The sequence below is a fragment of the Trichoderma asperellum genome, chromosome 2, assembly GCF_020647865.1.
Source record: "Trichoderma asperellum chromosome 2, complete sequence".
Lineage (NCBI taxonomy): Eukaryota > Fungi > Ascomycota > Sordariomycetes > Hypocreales > Hypocreaceae > Trichoderma > Trichoderma asperellum.
In genome coordinates this window covers 2651622-2669429 of record NC_089416.1, presented here as the reverse complement: position 1 = coordinate 2669429, position 17808 = coordinate 2651622, and the positions used below count along the sequence as shown (strand labels likewise).

The window sequence follows — 17808 nt, the reverse complement described above, 5'->3', positions numbered from 1 at the left end:
CGGCAGTGGCTCAACGGTGGCGTGTTCCAGCCAGCCACCGGCTCCCGTGTTGTTGATGGGTGTAGTATCAACCGGCGCCTAATGAAGCTGGCTGTCCACATGGAGAGCTAGAATAGCCGCTATGGCCGTCTTAGTGGCCCTCTCAACGACAATGTTTACTTGTTCTATTGAGACGTCGACCCTCCTTTAAGATTGCCCGTGATTTATTATTAGCGACTATCAGACGCCGAGCGAGATTGGCAGGCCAGTAATTTCCGCGTTCGGCTGGTTTGTTGACGTCGATAAATATTACTCTTAGCAGCAGTAGCGCTTAGTAGCGACTCATCTTACTGAACAGGCCAATCCGCGTTGCCATGGTGCACGTCAGCTGCCCTCCTTTGGGCGTGAGCGCCAGAAACAATACACTCGGCAAGGGTGTCTCAGCACTCAAACATTATCTCGAGTGCTTGTGCGCCCAAGGGATAGGCGGGTAGATGCATGCAGTTGGAAAACTGAGATATCGTCGTCACCGTGAGACATGGGAATCAGGGAATTGGTTATTGAAGCATCGTCGCCATCCATGTAGGTGGGTGCTGGCATGCTCCAGTAGAGCCCAGAGCTATGCCCACGCTTTGTCCTCTGTATTATTAGCAGTGCTGTGCTAGTTTTTACTAGGGAGTGCTCCGTAAACAACAATAATAATGCCTTCTTATGTATCGCGTTCATAGAGTACGCTACATAGTTATGTGCATGCACATGGATATGAGATGCTCGGCTCCGCCTAGCTGCAGACCGACAACTCATCCGGCAACGCCCAATTGCGGATCGCTCCGGGCTCTAAATCAACATTGCATCGCCACAAGCCCTCTTTGTTCCTGGACTTGTCTCAGCACAAATCGCCGGGCTGTTTTAAAGCTGCGACCTCAGTGCGATAGGCGCGGCCGAGCGGTGGAGACGTCTGCGCTGGCCGTTGCCGTGGCGACCGCGCTGGCTTCCTACTTGAGCTTCCAAGGGACCATTTACTGCAGCTCAGCTGGCTTTTGAACTTGGATCTGGAATCCATTCGTTCTTCACCACTTCATTGTTTCCCATTAGGGCATCTTGTTTTTGGTCTTATGTTTGATGAAATGCAACCGCAAGCCGAGCCGAGCCTCTCAGCTGCAGTTACCGGTGCAGCAAGCCCAAGCGCCTCTACAGGCAAAGAGCCATCGAACGCTGCTGTACCCATGCAGACGTCGCACTATATGAACATGAACTTGAGCATGAACATGAACAAAATGGACGAGTATGAATCCGCTAAGTTACCAAGGCGTGCTGACAATGTTACTACTGATGAATGGATGCTCCCCCCAATGACAAAGCTAGACAGACCGCAGATGAGACCGATAGCCGAGGGCGGATATGCTGCTCAGTCGTCGCAGCCTCAACTCGATCACAAGTACAGCGGCCTGAATTCTTCCATCAGCCGCCCTAGCCGCCATCGTCGCACCGAATCCGCAGCAAGCATTGCTAGCGCGGCTAGCATCGCCGATATCAATATCGAAGACACGCGAACCGACACAGGCGTCACTGGCGAAGAGATTGCTCAGTTCATCCAAGGACCAGAGACGACGGATGGGAAGTGGACTTGCTTGTTTGAAGACTGTGGAAAACAGTTTGGTCGCAAGGAAAACATCAAATCCCACATCCAGACTCATCTCAACGATCGCCAATATCAGTGCCCTGCCTGCCGGAAGTGCTTTGTTCGCCAGCACGATCTCAAGAGACACGCCAAGATTCACACAGGCATCAAGCCATATCCTTGCGACTGCGGCAACAAATTTGCGCGCCACGATGCTCTCACAAGACACCGTCAGCGAGGCATGTGTGTTGGTGCCTTTGATGGAATTGTGAGGAAGAATGTGAAGCGCGGACGCCCCAAGAAGAACCGCCCAGAGATGGATGCGCGCTTGGAAAAATCTTCAAAGACTAGGAAGAAGAACATGTCCATCAGCTCCATCTCTTCATTTTCGGGATACTCGGACGTTTCAGCCACCAATTCCCCCAATTATGAACTCGACGTGCTCAACGAGGTGTTGGATATGGGAATCGAGGCCGAGGCAGAGCCAATGCGCCCACTTTCATCAGCGCCCATGCCTACCATGCCCAATCCAACAGCAAACAGCATTGTCACATCCCCTTCAGAAGCCAGCGTGCACTCGTATGTGTCCCCGGAAGCAATTATGGAGAGAGCCTCACATCCTTCCTCTCCTGGCAAGAGCACATCAAGCCAATACAACACACCGCCGGGTCTCTCTCAATCATCGTCGTCGCCGCCATCAACGCATTTCTTCGACTTGGACCCCGCGACGACAACAGCGGCAGCTGATGACGTCGTCAACTACTCTGCCCCTGGTATGATGATGAATATGACATCGATGGGTGGGCCCATGCCTCTGAGTATGAATGAGCAAGAGGAAGACTTGCTTCGCCAGTTCACCAACGATGACAGCTTCATACCACTGGACCGCGACCCGAGTTTAATAATAATGCCCAAATTCGACGAGTTCAATGGTGTAGCCGTTGGCATGATCAACGACAACGGCTACTACTTTTAATGGAAATACTTGGAGCGTTCAAGCACTTAATTACGCCATGATTTATTCTGAGCCTGTCTTATACTTGTCGAGCCTACTTTTACTTTGACGCGTTAATTTTGGAACCCGGGTATAGTGATCGGGATAATGTTTCTTTCTACCCTGGGTTACAGGGCCTCTACTTTTTTTTCTCTCAATCTCCTTGGTTTTATATCGTTGTGTTACCCACAACCCGCCATGTTGGAAATTTGGTGTCAATTCAATTGTACAATACGGGGAAGGAACGGATTTGGGATAAAAAGGGAATTTTTTCATTTGTCTTTTTCATTTGTCTATGTGAGGGTGTGTGAGTGTTTGGATACGCAGTGATGTTACAACGCGTTGATATGTTTGGGAACGATTGAAGCTTCTTGATGGGAATCTGCCACCGATCCCTTTTTCGATGTTTTTTTTTTCCTTTCCTTTCCTTTGTATACGGAGTTGGGAAGAAGATATTGTCTGGATATATTCGAGTGCAAATGAGAGCCTGGATCGTATTGGACTACTCTGGCCGCGTTTGCTTATTGGTCCCTTGTGATGTCTCTGTGCTAGTGGTCAACTGTGCTTTCATTCTTACTATTCTAACTCATGATTGGAGTCTATTCGCCAGCCTTTCGAGTCTATGGTTTATAAGATACGGCGACTGGTTTACATGCGGAAATCCAAGCTGTTCTTTCATTTTCAATTGAAGGTTACAATCTCACGTTACAGCCCATGTATAATCACATGTCATTATATGCACATTTGTTGCTTGTGTTGGGGGCGGCATGAGTATTATAACGTCCCAAGAGTTACACAACATCTAGCTGAGAAAAAACAAGCAGGTCGTGCCCTATGGTACCTATAAATATGAGGGATACCTTGGCCATACCGTCCTAATGTCATCCTTTTCACTCAATTCCATTAAACCCGTTCAAAATATTTGTCCTGATTATAGCTTATTTAGTTTATCTAATCATCTTATTCATTTGGCATTTGCCTAATCTCCAACTTCAATTTTCTCTTATCAGTTAAACGTTCGTAACTTAACAGCTTTGATACCTACGGTTATATGCCGTTTAGAGTTCTCCAGCTGTGGGCTTTCTGAAGTAGGGGGGTTATGGTAAAGATGTCATAATGTTATTAATTGATTGTGGTGACTCGATAATATCGTTTGCACTTTTTATGTATCAAAAACCTTCGGGGGGCTATATTTACCTAATTGTCTTTTCCTTTCCATTTAATTTCTAGAAAGGCTCGTTTTACCTGGTGTGATTACTGAGAAAATGAGTGTTACAACGATTAAAAGGAAAACAGCCATTGCGGTTCACTTGTTGATCTGTTTTTAGATAGGGGATATTATACTTGTGGCAACAACCTCCTTGCTCGGCTTTTACCCTGGAGCCACGTGTACAAACTTAGCAGGGAACTCTCTTCTGAATCGTGAAGAAAGACGCTCTTTTCCCGTATGGGTGAAAATTTTAAGAAGTTTGACAAGTATTCTTGTCCGCTCACTTGGTTCATAAATTCTGTATTTTGAGATACAGGGTAAAAGATTGTTGACAGAGACGGTGCCTTTCGTGCTTCAACAGAGCGATTACTTCATCACCACTTCGGCATTTGGTAAGAATGGGCTGGTGCGCCCGCTAGAATACTCGATTCCTGTAGCAATCATTGGCAGAGAAATAAATTTTGTTCATAAAGTGAGATACATCGAAGTGCCCTTTTCCCTAGCAACAAGATTCTTAGCAGCGGTTGACCACTCTGATAAGTCTGTAGAATCGTCTTACGGCTGCTGAAATTTGGCATATCAATCTTGATAATACCTTGGATATTGATTCGGGCAAAAGAGAGAGCTCGGGATGGATGGTATCGTTTATGAACCTTTGTCTTTCTGTTGATGAGAAGGAAGCGTGCGCAAAGGGAAGCAAACAATCGCCACTTTTCTTTAAATGGCATATGTTGCAGATGATTATAATTTTTGTGGAAAACTGTGTTAACGATAGAAAGTCGAAAATTATGGATGCTGTGAAGTGAAGATACGCAAGGAGTGTATTAAGGTGAATTATTGTTCGGTGGAGTGTCAAAAGGAATGTTGGAAGAAGCATTATCCGAAATGGGAAAAAGAGAAGATATACATATGCATAGCAGCGGCATATATATGTAAAATTTTGTCACAATTATGTCTTCAGTCATGCTTGGATAAGAGCTTACTTTCGTGGTTCTATACTCCATGTTTCTAGGTAGGCACAGCATGATATCGTGATGTCTCTACATGCACTCCAGCGGCCTCGCACATTTCATACTTGCTTCTATTTTCCCGAATTGTGGCTGCTATATTCTTATAAAAACCTTTATTTTCTCTCTCTTTCAATGCAAAAACGTCATATTATTCTAGTTCTAGAGGGAGTGCTGAATGGCCATTTTCTTTTTTTATACTTTTAGTGAGATGGTGATGCAAACAAAGTAGCTTTCTTTGGCGGGGCAAGAATTGTGATGAAAATTTAATCCTCCAGAGTATCTTGTGTGAAGAAAGTAAACAATTTTATTTCTCGATTAATAATTCATTATTTTACACCGACTGGATCCTCTTCATCCTTGATACCTCCTATTTATCACCCAGGCAGGCACTTACAGCCAGTAGTGGATGTCTGCGGTGGATTATTGATTGGCTTGCTAATATCTGCCACTCCCTCCCCTCCACACCGCCTTTGCCCGACAAGGCAGAAAAAAGTACCCAGCCCACCACACTCCAATGCGGGTCGCTGCCAGGCAGAGGGAAGCTTGTCGAAACCACGATACTGCCACCAACACGCAGCCCACGAGATTTCTAATCGACCGGCGAATTCACAGCGCTCGAAATGTCTGCGGCGCAACTTCTTAACCCAAAGGCCGAGTCCCGAGTGCGTCTCTCGTCTATTTGCCATGCGTGTGCTGCTGGAGTCTAACTGGTTTGCAGAGGAGGGGTGAAGCTCTGAAGGTCAACATCAGTGCTGGTGAGGGCCTGCAAGATGTGCTCAAGTCAAACCTCGGACCCCGAGGCACGATCAAGATGTAAGGCAAACGGCTTCGCTATGGATAACTGATCAGTGCTAACTGCAGTGCAGGCTTGTCGACGGTGCCGGACAGGTAACGCGAAGCCCAACTTCTACCCCTCAATGACAAAGCCCCTATTCCTAACAATCGATGCCCTCGAATAGATCAAGCTTACCAAGGACGGAAACGTTCTCCTGAGAGAAATGCAAATCCAAAACCCGACTGCTGTCATGATTGCTCGAGCGGCGACGGCGCAGGACGATATTTGCGGAGATGGCACAACTTCCGTGGTGCTGCTGGTGGGAGAGCTGTTGAAGCAGGCAGACCGACACATTTCCGAAGGACTCCACCCGCGTATCATCACCGATGGCTTTGAGATTGCCAAGGCTGAGGCTTTGAAGGTAGCTAACAAGAACATTTCGGTTATCGATTTAGTAAGAGCCTTTCGTCTGACATGTTACTAGTTCCTGGATTCCTTCAAGCTGCCCAAGGAGGTCGACCGTGAACTGTTGCTCAACGTTGCCCGAACATCCCTTGCGACGAAACTGAACTCAACATTAGCCGCGAAGCTTACTCCCGATATTGTCGATGCCGTGCTGGCCATTTACCAGGCCCCTGCCAAGCCCGACCTGCACATGGTGGAGATTATGAAGATGCAGCACCGCACCGCGTCTGACACCCAGCTCATCCGTGGACTGGCGTTGGACCACGGTGCCAGACATCCCGACATGCCCAAGAGACTGGAAAACTGCTACATCTTGACGATGAACGTCAGCCTGGAGTATGAGAAGACTGAGATCAACTCTGGCTTCTTCTACTCAAGCGCTGAGCAGCGTGACAAGCTTGTTGAGAGTGAGCGTCGGTTCGTTGACGCCAAGCTCAAGAAGATTGTTGAGCTGAAGAAGCAGGTCTGCGGCGACGACGGAAAGAAGAGCTTCGTTATTATCAACCAGAAGGGTATCGACCCCCTTTCCCTAGACGTCCTGGCTAAGAACGGTATTCTGGCTCTGCGACGAGCAAAGAGAAGGAACATGGAGAGACTTCAGCTCATCTGCGGTGGTGTTGCTCAGAACAGCGTCGATGACCTAACACCTGACGTCCTCGGCTGGGCTGGTCTCGTTTACGAGCAGACCCTGGGTGAGGAGAAGTACACTTTCGTTGAGGAGGTCAAGGACCCCAAGTCTGTCACCCTTTTGATCAAGGGACCCAATCAGCACACCATTGCTCAAGTTACGGATGCTGTCCGAGATGGTCTAAGAAGTGTCTACAACATGATTGTCGATAAGAGCGTTGTTCCCGGCGCTGGTGCTTTCCAGGTTGCCTGTGCCGCCCACCTGAAGAGCGATGCCTTTTCGAAGTCAGTCAAGGGCAAGGCTAAGTGGGGTGTGGAGGCTTTTGCCGACGCTCTTCTCATCATCCCCAAGACTCTGGCTGCCAATGCTGGACACGATGTTCAGGATGCTCGTAAGTTTATGCAAGCCCCCGGATTTCTCTGTTAATAGAAGCAAAATGCTAACATTACAATTACAGTTGCCGCACTGCAAGACGAGCACACAGATGGCCAGGTCGTTGGATTGAACTTGGAGACTGGCGAGCCCATGGATCCCGAGCTGGAAGGTGTCTTTGATTCCTTTAGAGTTCTGAGAAATTGCATTGCTTCAAGCTCAGGTATTGCGTCCAACCTGTTGCTTTGCGACGAATTGTTGAAGGCTCGACAGATGGGCAGAGCCAAGGGACCAGGTCCCGGAATGGATGGCCCTGATGATCACATGTAAAGGCTTTATTGTTTAGATTTATGGTAGATAAAATCATCCCGGAACAGGTTAAAAATTTCTAGGCACTGCCATTTTTAAGTAATACTGGATTTTAATATAGCTGAGATCTTCTGTATGCTATCATGGCGCAAGTTGTAAAGTCCATGTTGCAATATTATCACGGAGAACGTTGAGAGCTGGCTGGGCGATTCAGTGGTATCGGCTTGATAAGCCCCGCAATGATTTTCATCTTCCACCTTAAAAAAAAATCTTGACCCCACCATCACTGAACTGCATACAATCAGAAGCCTGCAGCACTGCGACAATGGCAGATTACGCTTCCGACTCCTCTGAGGGAGAATTCACAGAGACAAATGTCCTCCTCGGATACACTTCTAAAGAAGCTGATGATGATACTATAAGCAAGCTGGGAGGCACTCCGGTAAGTCTCTTTTTTTCTTCCTTTACCTTTTGTCGCCGTGATAGCAGCACCAAAGCTGCACCAGATGACATGCTAACAGTATGAATGTTCTAGGACTGGCTCGATGCAGACAAAGCTCCTTCAGCTGCCCTGGCAAGATGCAAGGTCTGCAAAGACATGATGGCCCTGCTGCTACAGCTAAATGGCGAACTCCCTGAGAAATTCCCTTCCCACGAGCGGCGGTTATACGTCTTCGCATGCCGCAGGGCGACATGTCGGCGCAAGGCAGGTAGCATTCGCGCTTTGAGAGGAGTGAGAGTTTGGAAGGACGGTGCCGAGACGACGATACCACAGGTTGAAGAGAAGGCACCGGAAAAGAAGAGCGAGCCTGAAGAAAAGAAGAAGGACGGGCCGGGCCTTGGGGAGTCGCTGTTTGGAGCGAAGCCTTTGGGAGCTGCGGGCGGAAATCCCTTTTCCACTGGCGCAAATCCTTTTGGTTCTTCAGCAAGCAATCCATTTAGTTCTTCTTCTTCATCCAATCCATTTTCAAGCCAGCCAGCCAAGCCAACCCCTACGTCAGCAGAGAAGCCTGCTCCTGCTTCCGCTCCTGCTTCAAACAACCTCTCCAAGACCTTTGCCGAGACTCTGGCGATAGACAACAACACTCCCACGGGACCACCGCCTCCTGCTGAGCCATGGCCTGAAAAGGCTTCGCAACCTACTCCTTACCCGACGCTCTTCCTCGCCGACGCAGACTACGAAACCCTCGACGAGACCGCCGTGAAGATGCCGGCTAACGTGAGCATCGCCGACGCTGATGCTCCAGAGCCTTCAGCCCTCGATCGCGAGGCCTTTGAATCAGCCATGGATGCCACTTTCCAGAAATTCGCCGATCGGATGGCACAGAACCCCGAGCAGTGCATCCGGTACGAGTTTGGCGGCGCGCCGCTGCTTTATTCCAAGACGGACACCGTTGGCGACCTGTTGACCAAGCGAACCATGCCGGGGTGCCCCAACTGCGGTGGCCGAAGGACGTTTGAGGTGCAGCTGACGCCGAATGCTATTACTGAGCTGGAGGAGGATGACTTGAGCTTGGATGGCATGGAGTGGGGGACGATTATTGTTGGTGTTTGCGAGAGGGACTGCTCGCTGAGACATACTGCCGTTGAGGAGGCAGGCTACTTGGAGGAATGGGCGGGTGTTCAGTGGGAGGAGCTGTCGAAGAACAAATAATGGTGATGGGGGGAATTTTCTTTTGCGTGGATAGATACAAAAAGTTTAAGAGGGTAAATAGATAACCTCGACGAGTTCATGATATCAAAATATGAGAGAGTGCGAATCAATGTGATGCCCAAAAGATAGCCTGTTCTATTCATGACTGATCTTGTATCGCTTTTTAATAAACAGTTTTTGTCCTATTAAACGCCTGACGAAATTTTTGAAGATCTCCGCACCATGCCATCATGCCAATGTCTTATTGCATATCATTGGTTCCGCCGACATATCCATTGCCTTCTCTTCCCTCCCCTGTATAAGCAAACAATACTAGTTAATCAACGCCTCTCTATCTCGCGCGCCTCTTCCACGATTACACCATATCTATACAGTCTCCTCCCAGGATCGTCGAATCACTCTGGCGAACTGGTCAACGTTGACGTCCTCGCGGATCTCGGACTTCTTGGCCTCGTTGTCGGGGTTAGAAGGAATCTTGACGTTGCCCTCCTCATCGATAGTCCAGCCAGCGACCTCGGTGATGAATTTCCGTGTCTTGTCCTCGTTGAAGCCCAGCCACGAGACCATGTGAGACAGCTTGATTTCCCGGAAGGCCTGTGAGATGAGTGTGGCGATGCGCTCGCGAACGAGGTCCTCGAAGCCGGAGACGTCGGCGATCAGGTCGGCGCACAGGTCGTCGCCGTCCAGGTCGGCCCAGAAGTCGGCGTACTGGGCGCCCTGGAGCTGGGAGTTGAGGGATCGGAGCTTGGTGAGGGCCTCGTGAAGTTCGCCGGTGGAGGCGGCGGAGGGGTTGATGAGGTGGAGGGCGAGGGTGAACTGGGACGAGGGGAACTGGGTCATGGCCTTAACGAGGATGTTGGTGACGACCTCATCCTTCATGCGGTCAGGGTTGAGCTGGTAGCTGTAATTTTTGCGCAGTCTTGGTTAGCATGGCAATTTCATAAATATGCTGGAGAGTAAAAAAGACGAGAATATAATGCTCATAGCAATAGTAGGTAATTTGTGCTTTGGTTTTTTCAGACACCACTAAAGTTGACTTCAAGTGACTGGGTTGTTTAGGTCCAGTCTCAGGTAATAGGAAACGTTTACAAAAACGGTCATCATATAAACAGCAGATAAAAAAAAAAAAAAAAAAGAATTGGAGAATCCTCCAGAAGAGTCTAGGTGCTCGCAATTGGGCACTCACAGCTTCAGCAGTGTTCGGTTCGCATTGCAGTCGCAGAACTTCTGGTCACATTGCTCCTGGAGGTAGGTTTCGAGGGTGCCGACGGCCTCGGGGTTGTAGCGCTCGAGGCCGTTGATCACCGTTGTGATGTAGTCGGGTCGGTCTGAGGGGTCTTCGCCGTTCATGTTGGCTGCTTTTTGACGGATGCTATTCCCAAGTTGAATGAGGGGAGAATGTTCAAGTTCGAGATGGTGGGGCCAAAAGGGAAAGATTTCGATATCGTGGGCGGTTGGCTTTGTGCGGCACGAAATTGCCTCAAGGGGCTTAGCGGCAACAGAATGACGGGGCTCCTGATCTTCCGCACCGTGGGCGGAACTCGGTTTCACGATCACGTGCCGTCGTGTTGGACGGCGTCATGGATGGTGAGAGCTCTGCGTGAATGGCATGCCGTAGTTGGTATGTGTAAGCGGCGTTGTATGAATCACGCGTTTTACTGTCTGTCATGACTTGGACTATTTTTCTGCAGCATTTCTTCATGTCAATGAGATATATCTCGGGGCGTTGAGGGGCTTCCCCAGTCGTTCCGAGCTACAGCCACACTACAGACAGCATGTCTAGTCCATCGAAGAGGAGAAAGCTCAACAGTGGTACGAAGCAGCCGGCGGCTCAGTCAAGGGGACTGGAATACTTCTTTTCTAAGCAGAAGCAGTCAGAAGCCTTGCCCCCACCGACTGGAGAAGATGGCGCCTCAAGCAGTGCATCCACATTGCTTACAGACGAGGAGCTGGCCCGGAAGCTACAGGCGGAATGGGATCAAGAAGCAGCAAATGAAGCTGCTGCTGCTCGAGGAAGCCAGAATTCAACACCCAAAACCCAGGGTACGGAAGCCATAACGGAGACAGGAGACAGTGACTTTACGCCTACTTCTACGAGTCGGCCAGCGCAATCAATAGGTGAGACCACTCCTAAGAAGCTGGAAACTAAGAAGACACTGGCTTTGCAGTCTACCGGAATGGCTGATGACCTAATTACGGAATCTATTCCTCTGGATGAATCGCCGCTCACATTTGACCCGTCAAAATATGTAAAGGAGCTGCAGGAATACTGGGCGGCAGAAGGAGGAAACGCGTCCTATGCTCTCTTGACCAGATGCTTCGTGCTTGTCAGTGGAACAACAAGCCGTATCAAAATTGTTGACACCCTTGTAAACTGCCTACGTATATTAATCGAAAGCGACCCTTCTAGCCTCTTGCCTGCTGTAAGTGAATTGGCCAAAAATCTCGAGCTTGACTCTTATAGTTTTCTAGGTCTGGCTTGCTACAAACTCCATATCGCCTCCATACATCTCCATGGAGCTTGGTATAGGTGGCTCTGCTATTTCAAAGGCCCTCCGCCAAGCTTGTGGCCTGGATAATCGGTCTCTCAAAGCTATTTACGATAAATATGGAGATCCTGGTGATGTTGCTTTTGAAGCAAAGAAGAAGCAAAGCTTCACGTTGAGAAAACCGAAGCCTTTAACTATCAAGGGAGTTTACCAGTCGCTTGTCAAAATTGCTACCACACATGGTCATGGAAGTGGTGAGACAAAACAGCGAATTGTAGATCGACTGCTGCAAGATGCACGGGGAGGTGAAGAAAGCCGGTTTATTGTTCGAACTGTCTCTCAATATGTACGCGTTCTACGTCCAGTTAATCTGTTAAGCCCACACGCTAATGTTATATAGCTCCGCATTGGTGCTGTCAAAACCACTATGCTGATTGCATTATCTCGAGCATTCTTGCTATCTAAAGCTCCAGGTTCCGAATACGGCACAAAGGATATTACAGAGCTGAGCAAATTGAAGAAGGAAGAATTGGCAGAAGTTTGGAACAAAGCAGCAGAGATTGTCAAAGCAAGCTTTGCACGGCATCCCAATTACAACGATCTGATTCCAGCACTCCTTGAAGTTGGAGTTTGTGAAGACCTGCTTCTGCGATGTGGCTTGAAACTCCACATCCCTCTGCGTCCCATGCTGGGAAGCATAACTAGAGACCTTTCAGAGATGCTCACAAAATTACAGGGGAGAGATTTCGCTTGCGAGTTCAAGTATGACGGGCAGCGCGCACAGGTTCACTGTGATGAAAAAGGCAAGGTTTCGATATTTTCTAGACACCTGGAGCTTATGACGGAAAAGTATCCTGATCTTGTGGAGCTTGTGCCCAAGATTAGAGGAGAAGGAATTGGTAGCTTCATCATGGAAGGAGAAGTTGTTGCTGTTGATCGAGAGACTGGAGAACTTAGGAATTTTCAGACACTGACCAACCGTGCGCGAAAGGATGTTGCGATTGGAGATATCAAGATTGATGTATGTCTTTTCGCATTTGATCTCATGTATCTTAACGGACAGTCTCTCCTGGATCGACCATTTCGAGAAAGACGAGAGCTTCTTCGGTCGCTCTTCATTGAGGTACCGCATCACTTTACATGGGTCAAAAGTCTGGACGCTACTTCTGGAGACTCGGAAACAGTGCTTGAATTCTTCAAGTTGGCATTGGAAAACAAGTGCGAGGGTATCATGGTAAAGATATTGGATAACTTACCTGATCTACCTTATACGGAAGGGGAACCTGAGGCTGAACAGCCAGTGGAAGATACAGAAAAGCTATCATTACCGAAGAGTAAAACAAAAGGCAAAGGGAAATCGAAAAACACTGCGAAAGGCGATTCCGAGGAAAAACAACCAGCCAATACCCGACGCAAACCGCTCTTAGCAACGTATGAGCCAGACAAACGACTAGATTCTTGGCTCAAAGTCAAGAAAGATTACAATTCGAATTTCGACACATTAGACATGATTCCTGTTGCCGGCTGGCATGGACAGGGCAGAAAGGCGAAATGGTGGTCTCCTATTTTAATGGCTGTCCGTAATGAAGAAAGCGGGACACTTGAAGTGGTGTGCAAATGCATATCAGGCTTTACAGACACCTTTTATAAGGCGAATAAGGAGTTTTATGACAATGGAGAAGAAAGCGGCGAGCCGAAGAATACTAAGTGGCAGAAGCCGAGTTTTATAGAATACTATGGACCGAGTCCGGACGTATGGTTTGAGCCACAAGAGGTTTGGGAAATGGCATTTGCGGACATTACCCTTAGTCCGGTCTACACTGCAGCAATCGGGCTAATAAGTGATGAGCGAGGTCTCAGCTTGCGATTTCCACGATTTCTGAAGAAGAGGGAGGACAAGGGCATCGACGAAGCCAGTACAAACGAGTTTCTGGCCAACTTGTGGAGGAAGCAGGAAGCAAAGGCAGAAACATCACCATCAAAGGTTGATGTAGCAGAAATGGGAGATGTTCAGGATGGCGATTTGGACGAATAGTCATGAAATCTTATGAAAATCTTATAAACCATGTTATAAGAGCACTTGGCAAGATTGGTTGTAATAGAAAAGAAGATTGTCATTAATCATTGATCGGAACTGAACTCATTTCCCAGCATTCAGCTTCTGCGCAATCAAACTAAAGACCGCCACAGACCCCATGAACAGAACGGCGTGATAAAACTAATAGCTCGCATTAGAAAAAAGCTCTGAGCACATAACTACTGGAGTGAAAGCGAGGCACGTACCGCTTTTCTTGAGATGTTCCTCTCCTCATCCTCTGTTCGGGCCTCGATGAATAGCCTCCTGAGATTGGGAAAGCTTGCCTGCGACATGAAAAAAATTTATTTTTAGCAGACAGATACTTGGTGATTCATAGTTGATGAGTATGGCAGCAGTATTACCATGTTGGCAGAACAAGGAGAGAAGAAGAGCGGCTCTCGGCTTCAGACGGTTACACAAGAAGGATCGGGGAGCGAGAACTAAGGAATTAACTTTATGGCGTTTGCTGCTGGCTTGGGTGTGTGTGAGGAAGAGGCCCGTGCACCGGGTGACTTCTTATTCCGACTGGCACTGTTGTATTTGTTTGATGATGGTGAATAGAATAGGACATTCTAATTCTGGACAGGCAATGGAGGTTTGCTGGAACTGCGAGACTGCATGATGGATGACTAAAAGCAGCTAAAGCAAAGCCCATGAAACTCCCGGTTTAGGCGATGCAGGCGCTTGTGGATCAATGGTTTGTTTACTCTGCTTCTTGCATGGTTTAAGACTTGGCTCTAAACTTGGCTCTAGGCTCAATGCCACAGCTCTTTCTACAGCCTATTGACGTGTAAAGGCGATAGGCAGCAGTATTGCCTCTCTTACAAGCACAGATTTACATGCTAGGCATCTGTTATTGTAATCACAAGTCTTGCCATTTATGGAACTCTCCAAGCTTAGGCATCGAGATAATTATCCAGGAGTAGGTACTTCGTATGCCTACTGCTATTTCTGCGCTGTTGACAGCAGCCCTTGTCCCCTGGCGAAGCCCCGTGGATGACTCAGCAGCACCAGTCAATCAATCTGGCCCTTCGGCTGGCGCTCATGTAGCGTTCGGAGCCGCCTTTTAGTGGAGTTTTTGGCTGGCGTACAGCGAACATGGTGCCTGCGGTCACCGAAGGAGCAGTAGCGGTCCTAATATTAGCGTATGTCCCAATCCATAAGCTTGCAACTCGCAACCCCCTCGAAACGACAACTTCCCCGGCGAAGAGGCCACGATACGGAGCGCCGCGACTTGAGGTTCCCCTGGCAGACATCGCCGGAGCGCCATTAGCCCTTTTGACCCTCCAGAGCAGCTCCCGCCCCGACATCTCGCGTGGCCGCTCCCCTCTCTGGACGTGGCATCTCGACGCCGAATCCAAGACCATCCTCGTGCCCCTCCAACGACGTAAAGCTCCTCGACGATGGCGGTGAATCGCATCCGGGGCGCTTTTGCCGCGCCTCGGAAGGGAGAGACGTTTGAGCTGCGAGCAGGCCTGGTCTCGCAGTATGCGTACGAGCGAAAGGAGTCGATCCAGAAGACCATCATGGCCATGACGCTGGGCAAGGATGTGTCTGCCTTGTTCCCCGACGTCTTGAAGAACATTGCGACTGGCGACCTTGATCAGAAAAAGCTGGTCTATCTGTATCTCATGTACGTCCTCCGCATATACGATCGATTCTGTGATACTACTAGCGAACCGTCTTCAAGGCGTTCAGTGACGCTAGTAGAACTGGGACTGAAATATAATGATACAGGAACTACGCCAAGACGCACCCGGACCTTTGCATTCTCGCCGTCAATACGTTTGTACAAGACTCAGAAGACCCGAATCCACTCGTACGAGCGCTCGCCATCCGCACAATGGGCTGCATTAGGGTTGACAAGATGGTGGACTACATGGAGGAACCGCTACGGAAAACGCTAAGGGATGAGTCGCCATACGTACGCAAGACTGCGGCCATTTGCGTGGCTAAGCTTTTCGACCTGAACCCGGCCCTTTGCATTGAGAATGGATTCATCGATTCGCTTCAAGAGATGATTGGCGATCCAAACCCCATGGTGGTCGCAAACTCGGTCCAAGCCCTGGCCGAGATCAGCGAGACTGCACCCGAAACGAGAGCATTGCTGGTCACTCCTCCGATTCTGAAGAAACTACTGATGGCCATGAACGAGTGTACCGAATGGGGTAGGATCACCATTTTGACCGTGCTAGCAGACTATGCCGCGGCCGACGTCAAGGAGTCGGAGCACATCTGCGAGAGGGTCATCCCGCAGTTCCAGCACGTCAACCCTAGTGTGGTCTTGGCTGCTGTCAAGGTTGTCTTTATTCATATGAAGTCAATCAACTCTGAGCTTGTGCGGTCATATCTTAAAAAGATGGCACCTCCTCTTGGTATGTTTTGATATCTATAGCTGCGAATTCCTGGCTCCTAGTAGATACAATAATTGCTAACACCAAGATGCGAAATAGTCACATTGGTTGCGTCCCAGCCAGAGGTTCAGTACGTTGCCCTCAGGAACATCGATCTCCTTCTTCAGGCCAAACCAGACATCCTAAGCAAGGAGCTGAGAGTCTTCTTCTGCAAATACAACGACCCGCCTTATGTGAAAATGCAAAAGCTGGAAATCATGGTCAGGATAGCAAATGAGAAGAACTACGAGCAGCTTCTTGCAGAGTTGAAGGAATACGCTCTGGAAGTGGACATGGACTTTGTGCGCCGAGCCATCAAGGCCATTGGCCAAGTGGCCATCAAGATCGAGGATGCCAGTGCCAAGTGCGTCCAAGCGCTGGAGGACCTTCTCGCTACTAAAGTCAACTATGTTGTGCAAGAGGTTGTTGTGGTCATCAAGGACATTCTTCGAAAATACCCTGGTTATGAGGGTGTGATTCCTTCACTTTGCAACTACATTGACGAATTGGATGAAGCCAATGCTCGTGGATCCCTCATCTGGATCGTGGGCGAATACGCGGAGAAGATCAGCAACGCTGAGGAGATTCTCGACGGCTTTGTCGACACATTTTCGGAAGAATTCACACAGGTATGAATTTGGAGGAAGATTTTCCCATTTATGAATTCCATGGGCTAACACGACTTGCAGACCCAACTTCAGATCTTGACAGCCGTTGTGAAGCTGTTTTTGAAGAAGCCTAGTGGTGCACAGAGTCTTGTCCAGAAGGTGTTGCAAGAGGCAACGACTAACAACGATAATCCCGATATCCGTGACAGAGCATATGTCTACTGGCGACTGCTGTCAGGAGACTTGGAAGTTGCCAAGGTAAGGGGACCTATATTTACTCGTTGAGAGTGTGCATTTTGCTGATCTTTTCCTCAAGAACATTGTGTTGCCAACAAAACCAACCATTTCCACAACAATGACGAGCTTACCAGCAACGCTGCTAGAGCAACTCCTATCAGAGCTCTCGACGCTTGCATCAGTATACCACAAGCCCCCCGAAGCCTTTGTTGGCAAAGGTCGGTTCGGCGCAGACGAGATCCAGAGGGCTGCTATCCAGGAACAGCGCCAGAACGCCGCGGAGAACCCCATCGCCGTCTCGGTTGCTGCCAATGGTTCTGGCTCCGTTTCTCAGAACAACATTGAGAATCTGCTTGATATCGACTTTGACGGCGCGGCCCCGGCCTCTCACGAGCAAAACAGCGCAACAGGAACCCCTGACCGGATGCAGAGCCCAGCCACGGGCGGTATGGCTGATATGATGAGCATGTTTGATGCCCCTCCCGCGGGTGGCAGTGCAGCACCAGCTGCTGCTCCTGCAGGTGGCATGAACGATTTAATGAACGGATTTGAGGGGCTCAACTTTGGAGGTGCGACTACCAGCGAGCCACTGCCAGCGGCCATGCAGCTACACAATGCGCAGAGCGTCTCGCAGCCTAAGAAGGATAGCGATGACCTTCTGGGTCTGTTGTAGATTGCATACAATGCTCTTTTTCTGTTACATGTACAAGCAGGGACTCTGGACAAAAGGGGAAGAAGAGAAAAAGGAACAGGGATTATGGGAGGTGTTGAAGCAGGGCAAAGAATGGAGGGAGGGTCTTTGGGCTGCTGGGAATATAGTAGTTAATAAGTGAAGCATATTTGATGATTTGAACTCTTGATATATATATATATATAAGCCATAAAGATATATTTTTTTTTCCCTCTCGAGTTATTACTCTCTATGCCGCTCTGTTGGGTGCCCTTTGCTATAGCAGGGCTACATAGTATCCTATGCTGCATTATCCA

The 17808-nt window shown here is 48.8% G+C and overlaps 7 protein-coding genes across 9 annotated transcripts; 5 read left to right on the top strand and 2 right to left on the bottom strand.

The window, feature by feature from the left end:
• The first annotated feature begins 816 nt into the window (after positions 1–816).
• Positions 817–3524, top strand: TrAFT101_003202 (uncharacterized protein). The gene has a single exon (XM_024905045.2). It carries the CDS (start codon positions 1095–1097, stop codon positions 2574–2576), a length of 1482 nt encoding a protein of 493 aa, XP_024764327.1. The 5' UTR covers positions 817–1094; the 3' UTR covers positions 2577–3524.
• Positions 3525–5341: 1817 nt separating this feature from the next.
• On the top strand, positions 5342–7564 carry CCT6 (T-complex protein 1 subunit zeta). The gene is made up of 6 exons (XM_024902364.2): positions 5342–5476; positions 5533–5627; positions 5681–5702; positions 5774–6010; positions 6074–7073; positions 7140–7564. Exons 1-6 carry the CDS (start codon positions 5435–5437, stop codon positions 7382–7384), a joined length of 1641 nt encoding a protein of 546 aa, XP_024764326.1. The 5' UTR covers positions 5342–5434; the 3' UTR covers positions 7385–7564.
• A 90-nt stretch (positions 7565–7654) lies between these two features.
• Positions 7655–9121, top strand: TrAFT101_003200 (uncharacterized protein). Its single transcript, XM_024899385.2, has 2 exons — positions 7655–7805; positions 7899–9121. Exons 1-2 carry the CDS (start codon positions 7689–7691, stop codon positions 9015–9017), a joined length of 1236 nt encoding a protein of 411 aa, XP_024764325.1. The 5' UTR covers positions 7655–7688; the 3' UTR covers positions 9018–9121.
• Positions 9122–9134: 13 nt separating this feature from the next.
• On the bottom strand, positions 9135–10416 carry TrAFT101_003199 (uncharacterized protein). Of its 2 annotated transcripts, XM_024907679.2 has the most exons (2): positions 10204–10416; positions 9135–9918 (listed from the first exon to the last, which is right to left on the bottom strand). In XM_024907679.2, exons 1-2 carry the CDS (start codon positions 10365–10367, stop codon positions 9384–9386), a joined length of 699 nt encoding a protein of 232 aa, XP_024764324.1. In that variant the 5' UTR covers positions 10368–10416; the 3' UTR covers positions 9135–9383. The 2 variants fall into 2 exon arrangements, with proteins under 2 accessions (XP_024764324.1, XP_065982921.1); XM_066126814.1 differs by lacking the exon at positions 10204–10416 and having other exon boundaries at positions 9135–10124.
• Positions 10417–10618: 202 nt separating this feature from the next.
• TrAFT101_003198 (uncharacterized protein) lies at positions 10619–13541 on the top strand (the record flags this gene model as incomplete). Its single annotated transcript, XM_024899374.2, has 3 exons — positions 10619–11440; positions 11490–11852; positions 11907–13541. Exons 1-3 carry the CDS (start codon positions 10793–10795, stop codon positions 13539–13541), a joined length of 2646 nt encoding a protein of 881 aa, XP_024764323.2. The 5' UTR covers positions 10619–10792.
• Positions 13542–13587: 46 nt separating this feature from the next.
• TrAFT101_003197 (uncharacterized protein) lies at positions 13588–14186 on the bottom strand. Of its 2 annotated transcripts, XM_066126812.1 has the most exons (3): positions 13946–14186; positions 13790–13867; positions 13588–13724 (listed from the first exon to the last, which is right to left on the bottom strand). In XM_066126812.1, the coding sequence occupies exons 1-3, from the start codon at positions 13946–13948 to the stop codon at positions 13647–13649; spliced, it is 159 nt and encodes a 52-aa protein (XP_065982919.1). In that variant the 5' UTR covers positions 13949–14186; the 3' UTR covers positions 13588–13646. The 2 variants fall into 2 exon arrangements, with proteins under 2 accessions (XP_065982919.1, XP_065982920.1); XM_066126813.1 differs by having other exon boundaries at positions 13790–14186.
• Positions 14187–14753: 567 nt separating this feature from the next.
• On the top strand, positions 14754–17729 carry TrAFT101_003196 (uncharacterized protein). Its single transcript, XM_024903512.2, has 5 exons — positions 14754–15216; positions 15321–15958; positions 16037–16605; positions 16666–16842; positions 16901–17729. The coding sequence occupies exons 1-5, from the start codon at positions 14987–14989 to the stop codon at positions 17492–17494; spliced, it is 2208 nt and encodes a 735-aa protein (XP_024764322.2). The 5' UTR covers positions 14754–14986; the 3' UTR covers positions 17495–17729.
• The last annotated feature ends 79 nt before the right edge of the window (positions 17730–17808 follow it).